The sequence below is a fragment of the Sinocyclocheilus grahami genome, unplaced genomic scaffold (assembly GCF_001515645.1).
Source record: "Sinocyclocheilus grahami isolate Dianchi unplaced genomic scaffold, SAMN03320097.WGS_v1.1 scaffold1279.1, whole genome shotgun sequence".
In the NCBI taxonomy this organism is placed as follows: Eukaryota; Metazoa; Chordata; class Actinopteri; order Cypriniformes; family Cyprinidae; genus Sinocyclocheilus; species Sinocyclocheilus grahami.
The window spans coordinates 127,609-143,939 of record NW_015506458.1 but is presented as its reverse complement, the minus strand read 5'-3'; the positions used below and the strand labels follow the sequence as shown (position 1 = coordinate 143,939).

Genomic DNA, 16,331 nt, shown 5'->3' with positions numbered 1-16,331 from the left:
ACAGTAGAAGTTAAATCTTACTGTAGTCTTCAAATCTGGGTACTGTCTTACGTTTTAAAATCACAAAGGGAGTTTGGTCCCATCAGGCTAACGTGACAGTCACGACTCATGCAGCTGTAAGGTTTTCTTTTTCTTTTCTTTTAACTCGCGATCTTTACAACACGCATTACATTATGTATTTCATGGCACACTCGTATTTGGCGCCACCTATTGTTGTGGGTGTATTATTGACATGTCAAAGTCTAGACCCTGAATATAAGATGACCGCGTTTTTTTCAGATGTATTTCCAAGAAAAAAACATTGTCTTATATTCGGGTCAATACGGTATTTCACATGAATCTCATGTGTTTTTTTTGGCCTGTTTTCTGAGGGTTTATTAATTTTAGACTAGTCGTAGCGCACATCTCTAGTTGCTATGCAGTTTAAATAAAATATCATTATCGTTAAAAAAAAAAAAAATTGAAAGTGTACATTAAAGAAAAACATGTATGGGAATAAGTATTGTACAGAAATTATTAACATAATCATAATCTGATGTAATGTAATTGCACAAAAATAAAACCTATTTAAAGCACTGCCATTTGAAGAAGCTTAAGTGTCTGTATACTTTCATGGAGCTACTGTAGATAATATGTAAATGGCTCATGTGTTACTTCATCATGCTCTTTTGTGTAGCAGCTGGATATAAATATCATCTGGGGGCTTATGTGTACTACTGGTCACATATCAGCACAACTATCCGCTGTCTCACCTCCACTTGTCTTTGCGTAACACCCATCTACCGTCTCCTTCCCTTTGCATTTTTTCCATCACCTTATTTCGGTTTCATATTTCCATTTTTCCGTTGAGTCAGAGATGCACCATTTTTCCACAGTGAACACACAGAGCATGTAGTCAAACCGCTGATCAGTGTAATCTTTAAACAAGATTTGTGTCTAACCATGCAGTCTTTACCATCAACACATTTACATACACAAACAAGAATGAGTTCACAACATTCAGCTTGTTTTTTGTTGCTGTTTGGTGTAAATGGTTCCCACGGTCATTGAAAACAGAGAAATGGCAGGGGATTTTAAAACTCTCTTGTCCAGGCCTGGAAAATCATGAAAAAATGTAATATAGCATGTATACTATATACAGTATAATATATATAGTAGTAGTTCTGATAACCACCATAAAAATATTACAGGTGGTACAATAGAAAGGCATATGATGAATCAGAGTACACAGCTAGGACGTTGCTAGGGTGTTCTGGATGGTTGGTGTGTGTTAGAGTATTTTGGGTGGCATACACACAAAGACAAAACACCATTAGGATAACACACGACACCATGTAATGTAGCAATTGCAAAAATCCCAGGGATTTCTAGGAATGTCAACACATTTACATACACAAACAAGAATGAGTTCACAACATTCAGCTTGTTTTTTGTTGCTGTTTGGTGTAAATGGTTCCCACGGTCATTGAAAACAGAGAAATGGCAGGGGATTTTAAAACTCTCTTGTCCAGGCCTGGAAAATCATGAAAAAATGTAATATAGCATGTATACTATATACAGTATAATATATATAGTAGTAGTTCTGATAACCACCATAAAAATATTACAGGTGGTACAATAGAAAGGCATATGATGAATCAGAGTACACCGCTAGGACGTTGCTAGGGTGTTCTGGATGGTTGGTGTGTGTTAGAGTATTTTGGGTGGCATACACACAAAGACAAAACACCATTAGTATAACACACGACACCATGTAATGTAGCAATTGCAAAAATCCCAGGGATTTCTAGGAATGTAATTTTACTTTGTTTCACTGTAAATTATATGGTAGTTCACTTGGGGCAAAAATTACAGTATTTTACAGTAAAATTACATATAATACAATGCTAAACCATTTATAGGTTTTTTATGGTTGGGTTACTTACAATTAACCAATTGACAGGTTTTTACCATTTTCTGGAATCTTTTTTACTGCTTTTCACTGTAAATTATATAGTAATTCACTTGTAAAAAAAAACATACATTTGACAGTATTTTACTGTAAAATTACATATAATGTCATGTTAAACAGTTTACTGATTTTAACCGTATATGATAAGCTTACTTGGTTAACCAGTTAACAGCTTTTTAACAAGTTTTGATCATTTTATCAGCTAATGTACTTTTACTGTAAATTATATGGTAATTCACTTGGAAAGCCATAAATTTGACAGTATTTAATAAGTAAAATGACATATAATGTGATGTTAAACATTTACAGTTTTTCGCCATGTATGGTAAGGTTACAACCATTTTTACAGTTTGGGAACCAGGAACTGCACCTGATACCAAAACTATTTCACAATAATCTGACTACTGTAGTCAGGTTATTGTGAAATACTTTTGGTGTCAGGTGAAACAGGTGAGACTTTGTGCAGTAGGAATGTCACATTGTCAAATAATGGTAATGAATGATATTAAAAATGTTTAAATGACATATTAATGGAAAAGTGAGAGACAATAGGATTGCCCAGGCCTCGTGGAAACATGCTGAAGGGAGAGATGATGATGTTGGACTGCGGCCCATAGCTGAATGATGGCATGATTTTCCAGTTCCTCATTAGGATTAGTCAGCAATGAAGAGTGAGAGACAGACAAACAGAGAGAAAGAGAGGAATGAAGGGAGGGGCTGAAGGTTAGGAATGTAAAGAGAGAGAGGAAGAGGCGGTGCTCAACACTATCAGCTCTGCTATAAGCAGCAGCAGATAAACCTGCGTGTAAAGCCGTGACCTCACAGCACTGCTGATTGCACGCTAGAAACTTCTGCTGGCACATGAGGTGGAGTAATCGCATGTAATTTGCACGGGCTTCATTACAGAGTTTCTCGTTCTACTGAAACTGAATTATGCATCTTAAGACTACAAAGTGCAACAGCTACTGCCTGGTGGCCACACCGGTGGACCATGAGACATTCAGTCGTCCACAGATTCGGGTAAGACCATTCGTTAATGACGAGGTCAAGTCAAGGTTTATTGTCATTCGGATGCATTTCTCTTTCAGGTTCTGGTGCTAATTTACATTAAACTAACTAAGCATTGCACTGTTTTTTTTCTTTTTGCTTTTACATTTGGTCTTCCACAAGCTTAAAGATTTGGTTTCGTTCATACTTAGGACTCTAATGCCTAAACTACAATCTGGCCATGTTGGTCTGCTGATCTTCAGTTCTTACTTTTCCAGCTCTCCTGTTTTTAATGGCCTGTTTGCTATAGAGACTACCTGCAACAAGAAGATTAGAGGCCTGAAGCTTGAAACAGAATGCTTTGATTACATGTTTTAATCAGTTAATTTGTGTTACTGAGTTTAGGGTTAGTATAATTTTTTTGTTTTTTTTCTTTTTGCTTTTACATTTGGTCTTCCACAAGCTTAAAGATTTGGTTTCGTTCATACTTAGGACTCTAATGCCTAAACTACAATCTGGCCATGTTGGTCTGCTGATCTTCAGTTCTTACTTTTCCAGCTCTCCTGTTTTTAATGGCCTGTTTGCTATAGAGACTACCTGCAACAAGAAGATTAGAAGCCTGAAGCTTGAAACAGAATGCTTTGATTACATGTTTTAATCAGTTAATTTGTGTTACTGAGTTTAGGGTTAGTATAATTTTTTAAATTATTATTAAAGAAACTAATACTTTAATTCAGCAAGGATCCATTAAAATGATCAAAATATGTCTTTCTATTTCAAATAAATGCTGCTCTTTTGACATTTCTATTCATCATAGAATCCTGAAAAATAAACTGATTCACAGTTTCCACAAAAATATGAAGCAACACAACTGTTTTCGGTATTTATAATAATCAGAAATGTTTCTTGAGCAGCAAATCAGCATATTAGAATGATTTCTGAATGGTCATTTGACTCAGAAGACTGGAGTAATGATGCTGAAAATTCAGCTTTGAGAATTTTAAATCCAGCATTTTAAATTGTAAAAAATATTTCACAGTATTACTGCTTTTATTGTATTTTTGATCAAAAATCATGAAAAAATGTAATATAGCATGTATACTATATACAGTATAATATATATAGTAGTAGTTCTGATAACCACCATAAAAATATTACAGGTGGTACAATAGAAAGGCATATGATGAATCAGAGTACACCGCTAGGACGTTGCTAGGGTGTTCTGGATGGTTGGTGTGTGTTAGAGTATTTTGGGTGGCATACACACAAAGACAAAACACCATTAGTATAACACACGACACCATGTAATGTAGCAATTGCAAAAATCCCAGGGATTTCTAGGAATGTAATTTTACTTTGTTTCACTGTAAATTATATGGTAGTTCACTTGGGGCAAAAATTACAGTATTTTACAGTAAAATTACATATAATACAATGCTAAACCATTTATAGGTTTTTTATGGTTGGGTTACTTACAATTAACCAATTGACAGGTTTTTACCATTTTCTGGAATCTTTTTTACTGCTTTTCACTGTAAATTATATAGTAATTCACTTGTAAAAAAAAACATACATTTGACAGTATTTTACTGTAAAATTACATATAATGTCATGTTAAACAGTTTACTGATTTTAACCGTATATGATAAGCTTACTTGGTTAACCAGTTAACAGCTTTTTAACAAGTTTTGATCATTTTATCAGCTAATGTACTTTTACTGTAAATTATATGGTAATTCACTTGGAAAGCCATAAATTTGACAGTATTTAATAAGTAAAATGACATATAATGTGATGTTAAACATTTACAGTTTTTCGCCATGTATGGTAAGGTTACAACCATTTTTACAGTTTGGGAACCAGGAACTGCACCTGATACCAAAACTATTTCACAATAATCTGACTACTGTAGTCAGGTTATTGTGAAATACTTTTGGTGTCAGGTGAAACAGGTGAGACTTTGTGCAGTAGGAATGTCACATTGTCAAATAATGGTAATGAATGATATTAAAAATGTTTAAATGACATATTAATGGAAAAGTGAGAGACAATAGGATTGCCCAGGCCTCGTGGAAACATGCTGAAGGGAGAGATGATGATGTTGGACTGCGGCCCATAGCTGAATGATGGCATGATTTTCCAGTTCCTCATTAGGATTAGTCAGCAATGAAGAGTGAGAGACAGACAAACAGAGAGAAAGAGAGGAATGAAGGGAGGGGCTGAAGGTTAGGAATGTAAAGAGAGAGAGGAAGAGGCGGTGCTCAACACTATCAGCTCTGCTATAAGCAGCAGCAGATAAACCTGCGTGTAAAGCCGTGACCTCACAGCACTGCTGATTGCACGCTAGAAACTTCTGCTGGCACATGAGGTGGAGTAATCGCATGTAATTTGCACGGGCTTCATTACAGAGTTTCTCGTTCTACTGAAACTGAATTATGCATCTTAAGACTACAAAGTGCAACAGCTACTGCCTGGTGGCCACACCGGTGGACCATGAGACATTCAGTCGTCCACAGATTCGGGTAAGACCATTCGTTAATGACGAGGTCAAGTCAAGGTTTATTGTCATTCGGATGCATTTCTCTTTCAGGTTCTGGTGCTAATTTACATTAAACTAACTAAGCATTGCACTGTTTTTTTTCTTTTTGCTTTTACATTTGGTCTTCCACAAGCTTAAAGATTTGGTTTCGTTCATACTTAGGACTCTAATGCCTAAACTACAATCTGGCCATGTTGGTCTGCTGATCTTCAGTTCTTACTTTTCCAGCTCTCCTGTTTTTAATGGCCTGTTTGCTATAGAGACTACCTGCAACAAGAAGATTAGAAGCCTGAAGCTTGAAACAGAATGCTTTGATTACATGTTTTAATCAGTTAATTTGTGTTACTGAGTTTAGGGTTAGTATAATTTTTTTAATTATTATTAAAGAAACTAATACTTTAATTCAGCAAGGATCCATTAAAATGATCAAAATATGTCTTTCTATTTCAAATAAATGCTGCTCTTTTGACATTTCTATTCATCATAGAATCCTGAAAAATAAACTGATTCACAGTTTCCACAAAAATATGAAGCAACACAACTGTTTTCGGTATTTATAATAATCAGAAATGTTTCTTGAGCAGCAAATCAGCATATTAGAATGATTTCTGAATGGTCATTTGACTCAGAAGACTGGAGTAATGATGCTGAAAATTCAGCTTTGAGAATTTTAAATCCAGCATTTTAAATTGTAAAAAATATTTCACAGTATTACTGCTTTTATTGTATTTTTGATCAAATAAATGCAGCTTTGGTGAGCAGAAGAGACATCAAAAATATTTTGATGACCCCAAACTTTTGAATAGTAGAGTATGTTGGACCTCATTCATGAAATTCAAGCGGAATGAATTTGTCTAAATGAAAACTCTTCACATTAAATAACATCCCACATGCTGCTGTAGCTAGCAAGAAATCCAATATTTTGTGAGATGACAGAAATGTTGCTGTCTTAATAAATATTGAATTTCTTGCTTGCAACAGCAGTGCCCTGTTGAAGATATCAACTTAAACCAGCCTAAGGTGGTTTGCTGGTTTTACCTGGCCAGGCTTTTTTCCCATAGGATTTTTTCTTTGTTTGGTCATAAAATCATTATGTAAATGAACATGTTCAGTTCAATCTACACAAGTCTTACTTTTACTCATTTTTCATGATTGAGGCCTGTAGGTTGTTTTCTTTCATACATGATGTTCAAAACCCTCTTGTAAATAGTTTTTCATGGAGGAAATTGCGTTGTTTTCTGTATTTCTCTATCAAATGCAAGTGTGATTGTCTAGTTTCATCTCCGTCCCATTATTTGAAATGTTTTTCCTCTTTTTGCATTATCAGGAGCAGTTTGAGGCTTTGTTCCGTGCGTTTGATCCAGGCACATCCTTCCAGTTCTTTAAAAGCTTCAGACGGGTTCGGATCAACTTCACCTGATACCAAAACTATTTCACAATAATCTGACTACTGTAGTCAGGTTATTGTGAAATACTTTTGGTGTCAGGTGAAACAGGTGAGACTTTGTGCAGTAGGAATGTCACATTGTCAAATAATGGTAATGAATGATATTAAAAATGTTTAAATGACATATTAATGGAAAAGTGAGAGACAATAGGATTGCCCAGGCCTCGTGGAAACATGCTGAAGGGAGAGATGATGATGTTGGACTGCGGCCCATAGCTGAATGATGGCATGATTTTCCAGTTCCTCATTAGGATTAGTCAGCAATGAAGAGTGAGAGACAGACAAACAGAGAGAAAGAGAGGAATGAAGGGAGGGGCTGAAGGTTAGGAATGTAAAGAGAGAGAGGAAGAGGCGGTGCTCAACACTATCAGCTCTGCTATAAGCAGCAGCAGATAAACCTGCGTGTAAAGCCGTGACCTCACAGCACTGCTGATTGCACGCTAGAAACTTCTGCTGGCACATGAGGTGGAGTAATCGCATGTAATTTGCACGGGCTTCATTACAGAGTTTCTCGTTCTACTGAAACTGAATTATGCATCTTAAGACTACAAAGTGCAACAGCTACTGCCTGGTGGCCACACCGGTGGACCATGAGACATTCAGTCGTCCACAGATTCGGGTAAGACCATTCGTTAATGACGAGGTCAAGTCAAGGTTTATTGTCATTCGGATGCATTTCTCTTTCAGGTTCTGGTGCTAATTTACATTAAACTAACTAAGCATTGCACTGTTTTTTTTCTTTTTGCTTTTACATTTGGTCTTCCACAAGCTTAAAGATTTGGTTTCGTTCATACTTAGGACTCTAATGCCTAAACTACAATCTGGCCATGTTGGTCTGCTGATCTTCAGTTCTTACTTTTCCAGCTCTCCTGTTTTTAATGGCCTGTTTGCTATAGAGACTACCTGCAACAAGAAGATTAGAGGCCTGAAGCTTGAAACAGAATGCTTTGATTACATGTTTTAATCAGTTAATTTGTGTTACTGAGTTTAGGGTTAGTATAATTTTTTTAATTATTATTAAAGAAACTAATACTTTAATTCAGCAAGGATCCATTAAAATGATCAAAATATGTCTTTCTATTTCAAATAAATGCTGCTCTTTTGACATTTCTATTCATCATAGAATCCTGAAAAATAAACTGATTCACAGTTTCCACAAAAATATGAAGCAACACAACTGTTTTCGGTATTTATAATAATCAGAAATGTTTCTTGAGCAGCAAATCAGCATATTAGAATGATTTCTGAATGGTCATTTGACTCAGAAGACTGGAGTAATGATGCTGAAAATTCAGCTTTGAGAATTTTAAATCCAGCATTTTAAATTGTAAAAAATATTTCACAGTATTACTGCTTTTATTGTATTTTTGATCAAATAAATGCAGCTTTGGTGAGCAGAAGAGACATCAAAAATATTTTGATGACCCCAAACTTTTGAATAGTAGAGTATGTTGGACCTCATTCATGAAATTCAAGCGGAATGAATTTGTCTAAATGAAAACTCTTCACATTAAATAACATCCCACATGCTGCTGTAGCTAGCAAGAAATCCAATATTTTGTGAGATGACAGAAATGTTGCTGTCTTAATAAATATTGAATTTCTTGCTTGCAACAGCAGTGCCCTGTTGAAGATATCAACTTAAACCAGCCTAAGGTGGTTTGCTGGTTTTACCTGGCCAGGCTTTTTTTCCCATAGGATTTTTTCTTTGTTTGGTCATAAAATCATTATGTAAATGAACATGTTCAGTTCAATCTACACAAGTCTTACTTTTACTCATTTTTCATGATTGAGGCCTGTAGGTTGTTTTCTTTCATACATGATGTTCAAAACCCTCTTGTAAATAGTTTTTCATGGAGGAAATTGCGTTGTTTTCTGTATTTCTCTATCAAATGCAAGTGTGATTGTCTAGTTTCATCTCCGTCCCATTATTTGAAATGTTTTTCCTCTTTTTGCATTATCAGGAGCAGTTTGAGGCTTTGTTCCGTGCGTTTGATCCAGGCACGTCCTTCCAGTTCTTTAAAAGCTTCAGACGGGTTCGGATCAACTTCACCGATGTGTTGGCAGCAGCCGAGGCCAGAGTCAAACTCCATAAGAGTGAGTTCAATGGAAAGGAGATGCGTCTGTATTTTGCTCAGGTAAATAACCCTAACAAAGAAGTATTACGTGGTACTCCAAGTTGCTCTAAAACTAGCATGATACTTTTTGTTTAGTAATGAAAACAGTGTATTCATTATATAGTCTTACGAACAAAGATTCATGGTCTTGAATCTTAAAGGAATAGTTCACCCAAAAAAGAAAATTAGTTAAAAATGTACTCACCCTCAGGCCATCCAAGATGTAGATGAGTTTGTTTCTTCATCAAATTTGTAGACATGTAGCATTACATCATTTGCTCATCAGTGGATCATCTGCAGTGAATGGGTGCCGTCAGAATGAGAGTACATACAGCTGATAAAAACATCACAATAATCCACACGACTCCATCAATTAACATCGTGTGAGGCCAAAAAAGCTGCATGTTTGTAAGAAACAAATCCATAATTATAATGTTTTAACTTTAAAACTTTGTCCATAATTCGAGTCCCTAATCCATAATAATGCTTCCTCTAGTGAGAAAGTTGTCTCGTCTGAATCCGGAGAGAAATATGCACAGATCAAGCACCATTTACAAGCCAAAATAGTCCAGAAAAGCTCTAAACAAATATGTGGGTGGATTTTGATGTGAGAGGACAACAGGGGATGGACTTCTTCACTAGAGGAAACGTTATTATAGATTATGAACTCATACTTTAGCCAGAAGTGACAGATAATGATGGATTTGTTTCCTACAAACATGCAGCTTTTCACTTCACAAGATGTTAATTGATGAACTGGAGTCGTGTGTAGTGGTCGACCGATATATCGCCATGGCCGATTTTTCAAATATCGGCATTGGCCGATAAGTTTTTCTGTTTGGTCGATGCGTTCGAGGCGCGACAGACTTTTATTTTGATGGCGCCGAGAACGGCAGTGCCTGAGCATACAGTGCTCACATTAATTTCTCCCTCTTGTCTGCTGTTGTCGTTAACAGTTCTGTCTAATACGGATAGAAGTCTGTCTAATAATCTGATAGAACTGTTAAACAAAGGAATTAAAATGTATACAAAGTATTACATTATTAGTAATAGAACAGGCAAACATTATAATACTTTCTCGCTTGCTGTCAGCATTCAGCAAATACGCATTTATATAATTTAAACAAATCTTTGAATGAATAATGAACATTTAATTTCACAAACCTTGCAAACTTAGTCGAATCCAGCTGTGAGATCGTGTGAAGTGTGCATTTGTATCTTGCATGATCACGTGTTCTCTGCGTGACGGTCGGTCCGTGTGAATTGAATGCTGACAGGAGGAGAGTTCAGCTTAACTGAAGACGTGCGATCGTTAACTCGTGATTTCAAATTATGCTGTGCTTTATGCATTTGCCCACTGTCATATTCATGTAATTTTCACTGTGTGCTGCATGTGAAATGAGTGTTACCTTGGCTTTATTTGAAAAAAATATGATTCCCAATGCACACAAACTTCCCAGAATACTGAGTGCCCTGTTGGTTACAGTGTTTACTTCCTTTTTAATTATATTTGTATTAAATATTTATTTATTTGTGAAAAATACTTTGTCATCTAAAGTATAAGTATGTTTATTTTACACTTTTTTTATCCATTTTCAAATGATTTCAAATTTCTTGAATATTAATTAAAATAAAATTATATCGGCTTTATATACATGTGTGTGTGTGTGTATATATATATATATATATATACACATATACACATATCGGTCGACCACTAGTCGTGTAGATTATTGTGATGATGTTATCAGTTGTTTGGACTCTCATTCTGATGGCACCCATTCACTGCAGAGGATCCATTGGTGAGCAAGTGCTATGCTACATTTATCCGAATCTGTTCAGATGAAGAAACAAACTCATCTACATCTTGGATGGTCTAAGGTTGAGTACATTTAAATTTTTTTGGTTTGATTATAGGGGTGCAACGGATCGTAGTTGATCCGTGATCTGTACGGATCAGGCTGCACGGTTCGGCACGCATATGATTCGCAGATTAAGTTAACCATCATAGAGTTAAAGTTTATCATTTGCACATGTTTTGTCTTGCCAGTTTACACATTCAAGCAGTTTTAACTCACGCGCTTGTTTTCTGTGCGCTCAGCCGCTGCCACACACACCCGAAGCGTGCACATGCAGAGAGACACCTCGTGAACAGGGAATTGATTCCTCTTTCACATACACACAAAGTTATGTTAAAATAACCGTTTTTAGCAAGTATTGTAGTAAACACAGTCGGTTATGTCTTAAGTGAACATAAACGGCTGAGAAGAAAAACGGATGTGTGTCAGTATTAGGTCCATGCATTTGGTCTTAAAGAGACAGCACCCAATAAATACCTGTTTCTCTCTGCTAATCATATAACACCACAGCTCTAACAAAAATGTTGTTTTCTGTGCGCTCAGCCGCTGCCACACACACCCGAAGCGTGCACATGCAGAGAGACACCTCGTGAACAGGGAATTGATTCCTCTTTCACATACACACAAAGTTATGTTAAAATAACCGTTTTTAGCAAGTATTGTAGTAAACACAGTCGGTTATGTCTTAAGTGAACGTAAACGGCTGAGAAGAAAAACGGATGTGTGTCAGTATTAGGTCCATGCATTTGGTCTTAAAGAGACAGCACCCAATAAATACCTGTTTCTCTCTGCTAATCATATAACACCACAGCTCTAACAAAAATTAATCTGTATTTAACTAGTGCAGTGAGCACTATTGTGTTATTTTACACTTAATTATTATATTTCTGCACATGTGTGTGCTATTGTTACTGACTTTGTGTAACTGTGTTTTGTTGTATTCATCTATACTTGTAATTGGTGTAATTGTTCTTGTTTAACTTTATTAGTTAAGCTAGTAGTTTTTGCTGTGGAATAGAAGTACTTAACTCTTTCCCCGCCAGCATTTTTGAAAAAAGTTGCCAGCCACCGCCAGCGATTTTGATGATTTTCACAAAAATTTGATGGCCTCCAGTATATTTTGCTGTATGAATATTTGAATATGCAATACACCAAAATAAAGATCAGATCCTCTACTTTTAAACAAAAAAAAAATTATAATAATTTTGAGCAAAAAGTTGAGAAAATCAAAAACTACATCTGGATAATATTCACGTAGTACGATTATCAAAGCATAAATCCAGTAAATCACTTCCATTAACACCTCCAAAGCTTGCACAGACATACCACTTCCTGGATCAACATTTTACTCCGTAACATTATGCAGTTTTCATTTATATGCTGTCTATTGCTGATGATCACATTATTTTTCAAATGCATCTGTTTGCATAAGAGATCGCTAGTTTCTCCGTCCTGTTCACGTGTGTTTTTGTTCGGGAGGTTTTGTACTCGTTCAGAAGATGCATAATAGTGCCTCCGAGTGTATAACAGTGAAAACACGGAAAGCCGTAAAAACTCGTCTTTGGCGGGGAAGTATTTTCTTGTAAAAGACGAGATAACTCGTCAATGGAAGGGGAAAGAGTTAAAGTAAGCTTACACGAATTTTTGTTTTTTTGTTTTTTTTTTGGCTGATCTGAAAAATTATCCAATCCTTGACTCAAAATCCGTAATATGATCCGAACCGTGAGTTTTGTGATCCGTTGCACCACTATTTGAAAATCCAGTAAATCACTTCCATTAACACCTCCAAAGCTTGCACAGACATACCACTTCCTGGATCAACATTTTACTCCGTAACATTATGCAGTTTTCATTTATATGCTGTCTATTGCTGATGATCACATTATTTTTCAAATGCATCTGTTTGCATAAGAGATCGCTAGTTTCTCCGTCCTGTTCACGTGTGTTTTTGTTCGGGAGGTTTTGTACTCGTTCAGAAGATGCATAATAGTGCCTCCGAGTGTATAACAGTGAAAACACGGAAAGCCGTAAAAACTCGTCTTTGGCGGGGAAGCATTTTCTTGTAAAAGACGAGATAACTCGTCAATGGAAGGGGAAAGAGTTAAAGTAAGCTTACACAAATTTTTGTTTTTTTGTTTTTTTTTGGCTGATCTGAAAAATTATCCAATCCTTGACTCAAAATCCGTAATATGATCCGAACCGTGAGTTTTGTGATCCGTTGCACCACTATTTGATTCTCATGAATGCATGAACTATAAACATTTATACAACAGTTCTTTCTGGTTATCGAATCTGATTGAGATGAGTGCGATATTCAAGTGATATCAGAACACCAACCGTTTAACCATTTGTATCACTCCGCTTGCGGTATTTCTCACAGCGAGTGTCATGGAGGACGCCCAAATCCACTATAATTTAATAAATAATACTGTTTTTGTGTCACAGAATGTAATTTTAAGATTTACACCAATAATGTACATGTTTAGACTTCAAATATGCAGTTTGTTAATAAAGATAATGTCTATTTGAAAATCTGCTTCAACATTTTCGGGGATGTGAGCTCCAGGGCATCAGCGGCCATTCAACACTCATGAACCAACAGAGAGCAGCCTCACCTCGGCCAGTTCTTCTAGAATTTGATGTCTCTATAGTGGTTAAACATGAGTTTTGGCTAGGGTGCCTGGGGGGTGGGGTTGAGGGGATGCCGTGGCATGGCGTAAATAATTGACTTGTTCACAACCATACAACTATGTTATTGAACTTGAATACATACATTTGCAAAATTGCACACAATGAATGGTGACTGTAGAAAGCAAAAGGCGAATCCCGGACATTTTGAGCGATTTAGAAATCCCGGCCGGACACTATTTTTTTTTGGTCCAAAAAGAGGACATGTTGGGGAAAAAGAGGACATATGGTCAGCCTAAGTTTTGACTGGGGGCAAAATCTCATCACGTTATTTGCCATGTAATTTTAAAGGGATAGTTCACCCAAAAATGAAAATTACCCCATGATTTACTCACCCTCAAGGCATCCTAGGTGTATATGACTTCCTTCTTTCAGACAAATCCAATTGGAGTTATATTTAAAAATGTCCTGGCTCTTCCAAGTTTATAATGGCAGTGAATGGGTGCTAGAGATTACGGTTTATAAAGTTTTAAATATGGATATTTTTCTTACAAAAACACATTGATTTGCTTCAGGAGGCCTTTATTCACCCCGTGAGTCCATGTGGGACACTTTTTATGATGTATGGATAGGCTTTATTGGACGACATTTGGACTATTGAAACATAGCACCCATTCACTGCCATTATAAAGTTTGGAAGAGCCAGAACATTTTAATATAACTAATTGGATTTGTCTGAAAGAAGAAAGTAATATACACCTAAGATGCCTTAAGAGTGAGTAAATAATGGGGTTATTTTCATTTTTGGGTGAACTATCCCTTTAATGCTGTATATCAGAGCGCTGCCTTTGTACTAGTTTTGACTGAATTGCCTAGCTTGCTAACTTTTATGAAGGCTGTTGTTGTTTATTAAATATTATTCAGTTACATCATTCCGCCATTAGATGGCGAGTGAGTCAACAGTAAATCATTTTATATTGAAAGAGACTGAAACAGGGTTGTAAACAAGAAAGTTATTTTTACTTTCTACAACAGCTTGTAAGACGCAGCCGACATATGCAGTGAGCAACGCTGTCATCGGAAATCAACCAGATGAAAGGATAGTACGACAAAGATATCGCTTTCCTCAGCGGACATTCAAACTAATGTTTTATGCTGAATATGAGATTGAGCTGAAGAATGAATGCTGTATCAGATGCAGGTAATCACACTCGCTCAGTCCATCTCTCATAATACTCGACTCAACATAATACGCTGCTTTTAATACAGTAATTCAAGCTTTCAATGAAGCAACTCAATGTTCCTTTGTTACTAGTTCTGAAGTGACGTTTTCTAATTAGTAACGGATCTTGAACTCAGCTGTTGAACTGTCAAACTGAGATTTGAATCTGTGGCGGAAGGAAGTAGTTCTGCACAAAAGAGAGGTTTTAAAGACATTTCGTTGTTGTTCCTTTTCTATTTACATTCTCGTGTGGTCGAACTGTTGTATAAACGCAATATCACACATTCGTAGCCATGCAATATGGCTGTATATCGGCACACTGTGATTACCTACAACCATGCTGATATACAGCCATATCGCACGACTACTTGTGTGATATTGCTCATGTATTTCTTGAATGCAATGTGAGTCACTTTGAATAAAACTATCTGAAATATAAATGCAAATGTTTTGTCTCTTTTTTTTGTTTCCTCCATTTATTTCTCTTCTACCGTACAGTCTGTACATATCGGCAGTCCTCGCCTTGAGCCTCCTAAACCAGAGAAGCAGTTCCTCATCTCTCCTCCGGCGTCACCCCCTGTAGGCTGGGCACAGTCGCAGGACGCTATGCCAGTCGTCAACTATGACCTGCTGTGTGCCGTGTCTAAACTAGGACCAGGTATAACCTATTTACCTCATTTCCATGGTATACTTTGAGACTGAAAGCCTTTTCGAGTCCTGAACTATATATATCAACAACATATGCAGTCAGTAAGGGTCAGTAAATATTTTTTTTTATAATACTTTTATGCAGCGATGATACATTAAATTAATCAAAAGTGTCAGTAAATCCATTTACACTGTTGACCAGTGTAAGTTTGGAATAATTAACCAAGGCTGCGTTTATTTGATAAAAAATACGGTAAAAAGTGAAATATTATTACAATTTAAAATAACTGTTTTCTCTGTGAATATATTGTAAAATGTCAGCATTGTCATCATCATTGCTCCAGTCTTCAGCGTCACATGATTCTTCAGAAATCTTTGTAATATGCTGAATTGCTGCTCAAGAAGCATTTCTGATTATTATCAATGTTGAAAACAGTTGTGCTGCTTTGTATTTTTGTGGAAAGCATTTTATTTTTCAGGATTGGTTGATGAATAGAAGGTTCAGAAGAACATTTATTTGAAATAGAAATCATTTGTAACATTACAAATGTTTTGACTTTCAGTTTTGATCAATTTAATGCGTCCTAGCTGAACAAAAGTAATTTATTTTTTCAATGTTAGTGCGTTACATTTTCCACAAAAATATGAAGCAGCACAACTGATTCCAACATTGATAATAATCAGAAATGTTTCTTGAGCAGCAAATCAGCAGATTAGAGTGATATCTGAAGGATCATGTGACACTGAAGACTGGATTAATGATGCTGAAAATTCAGCTTTGCATCACAGAAATAAATAACATTTTACAATATATTCAAATAGAAAACAGCTATTTTAAATTGAAATATTTTCACAATATTACTGTTTTACTGTATTTTTGATCAAATAAATGCAGCTTTGGTGATCAGAAACTTAAACTTAAAGAAAAAAACA

The 16,331-nt window shown here is 36.0% G+C and overlaps 1 protein-coding gene across 2 annotated transcripts in view; it reads left to right on the top strand.

The window, feature by feature from the left end:
* LOC107568778 (calcipressin-1-like) overlaps positions 1–16,331 on the top strand; it is a 28,542-nt gene that overhangs the window by 10,808 nt on the left and 1,403 nt on the right. Inside the window, exons 1-3 of one of the 2 annotated variants that reach the window (XM_016254759.1) lie at positions 7,064–7,543; positions 8,889–9,062; positions 15,249–15,408. In XM_016254759.1, coding sequence (XP_016110245.1) covers positions 7,457–7,543; positions 8,889–9,062; positions 15,249–15,408 — 421 coding nt within the window. In that variant the 5' untranslated portion in view covers positions 7,064–7,456. Of the gene's footprint in view, positions 1–7,063; positions 7,544–8,888; positions 9,063–15,248; positions 15,409–16,331 lie in introns of those variants that run through there. The other variant, XM_016254758.1, reaches the window with a different exon arrangement.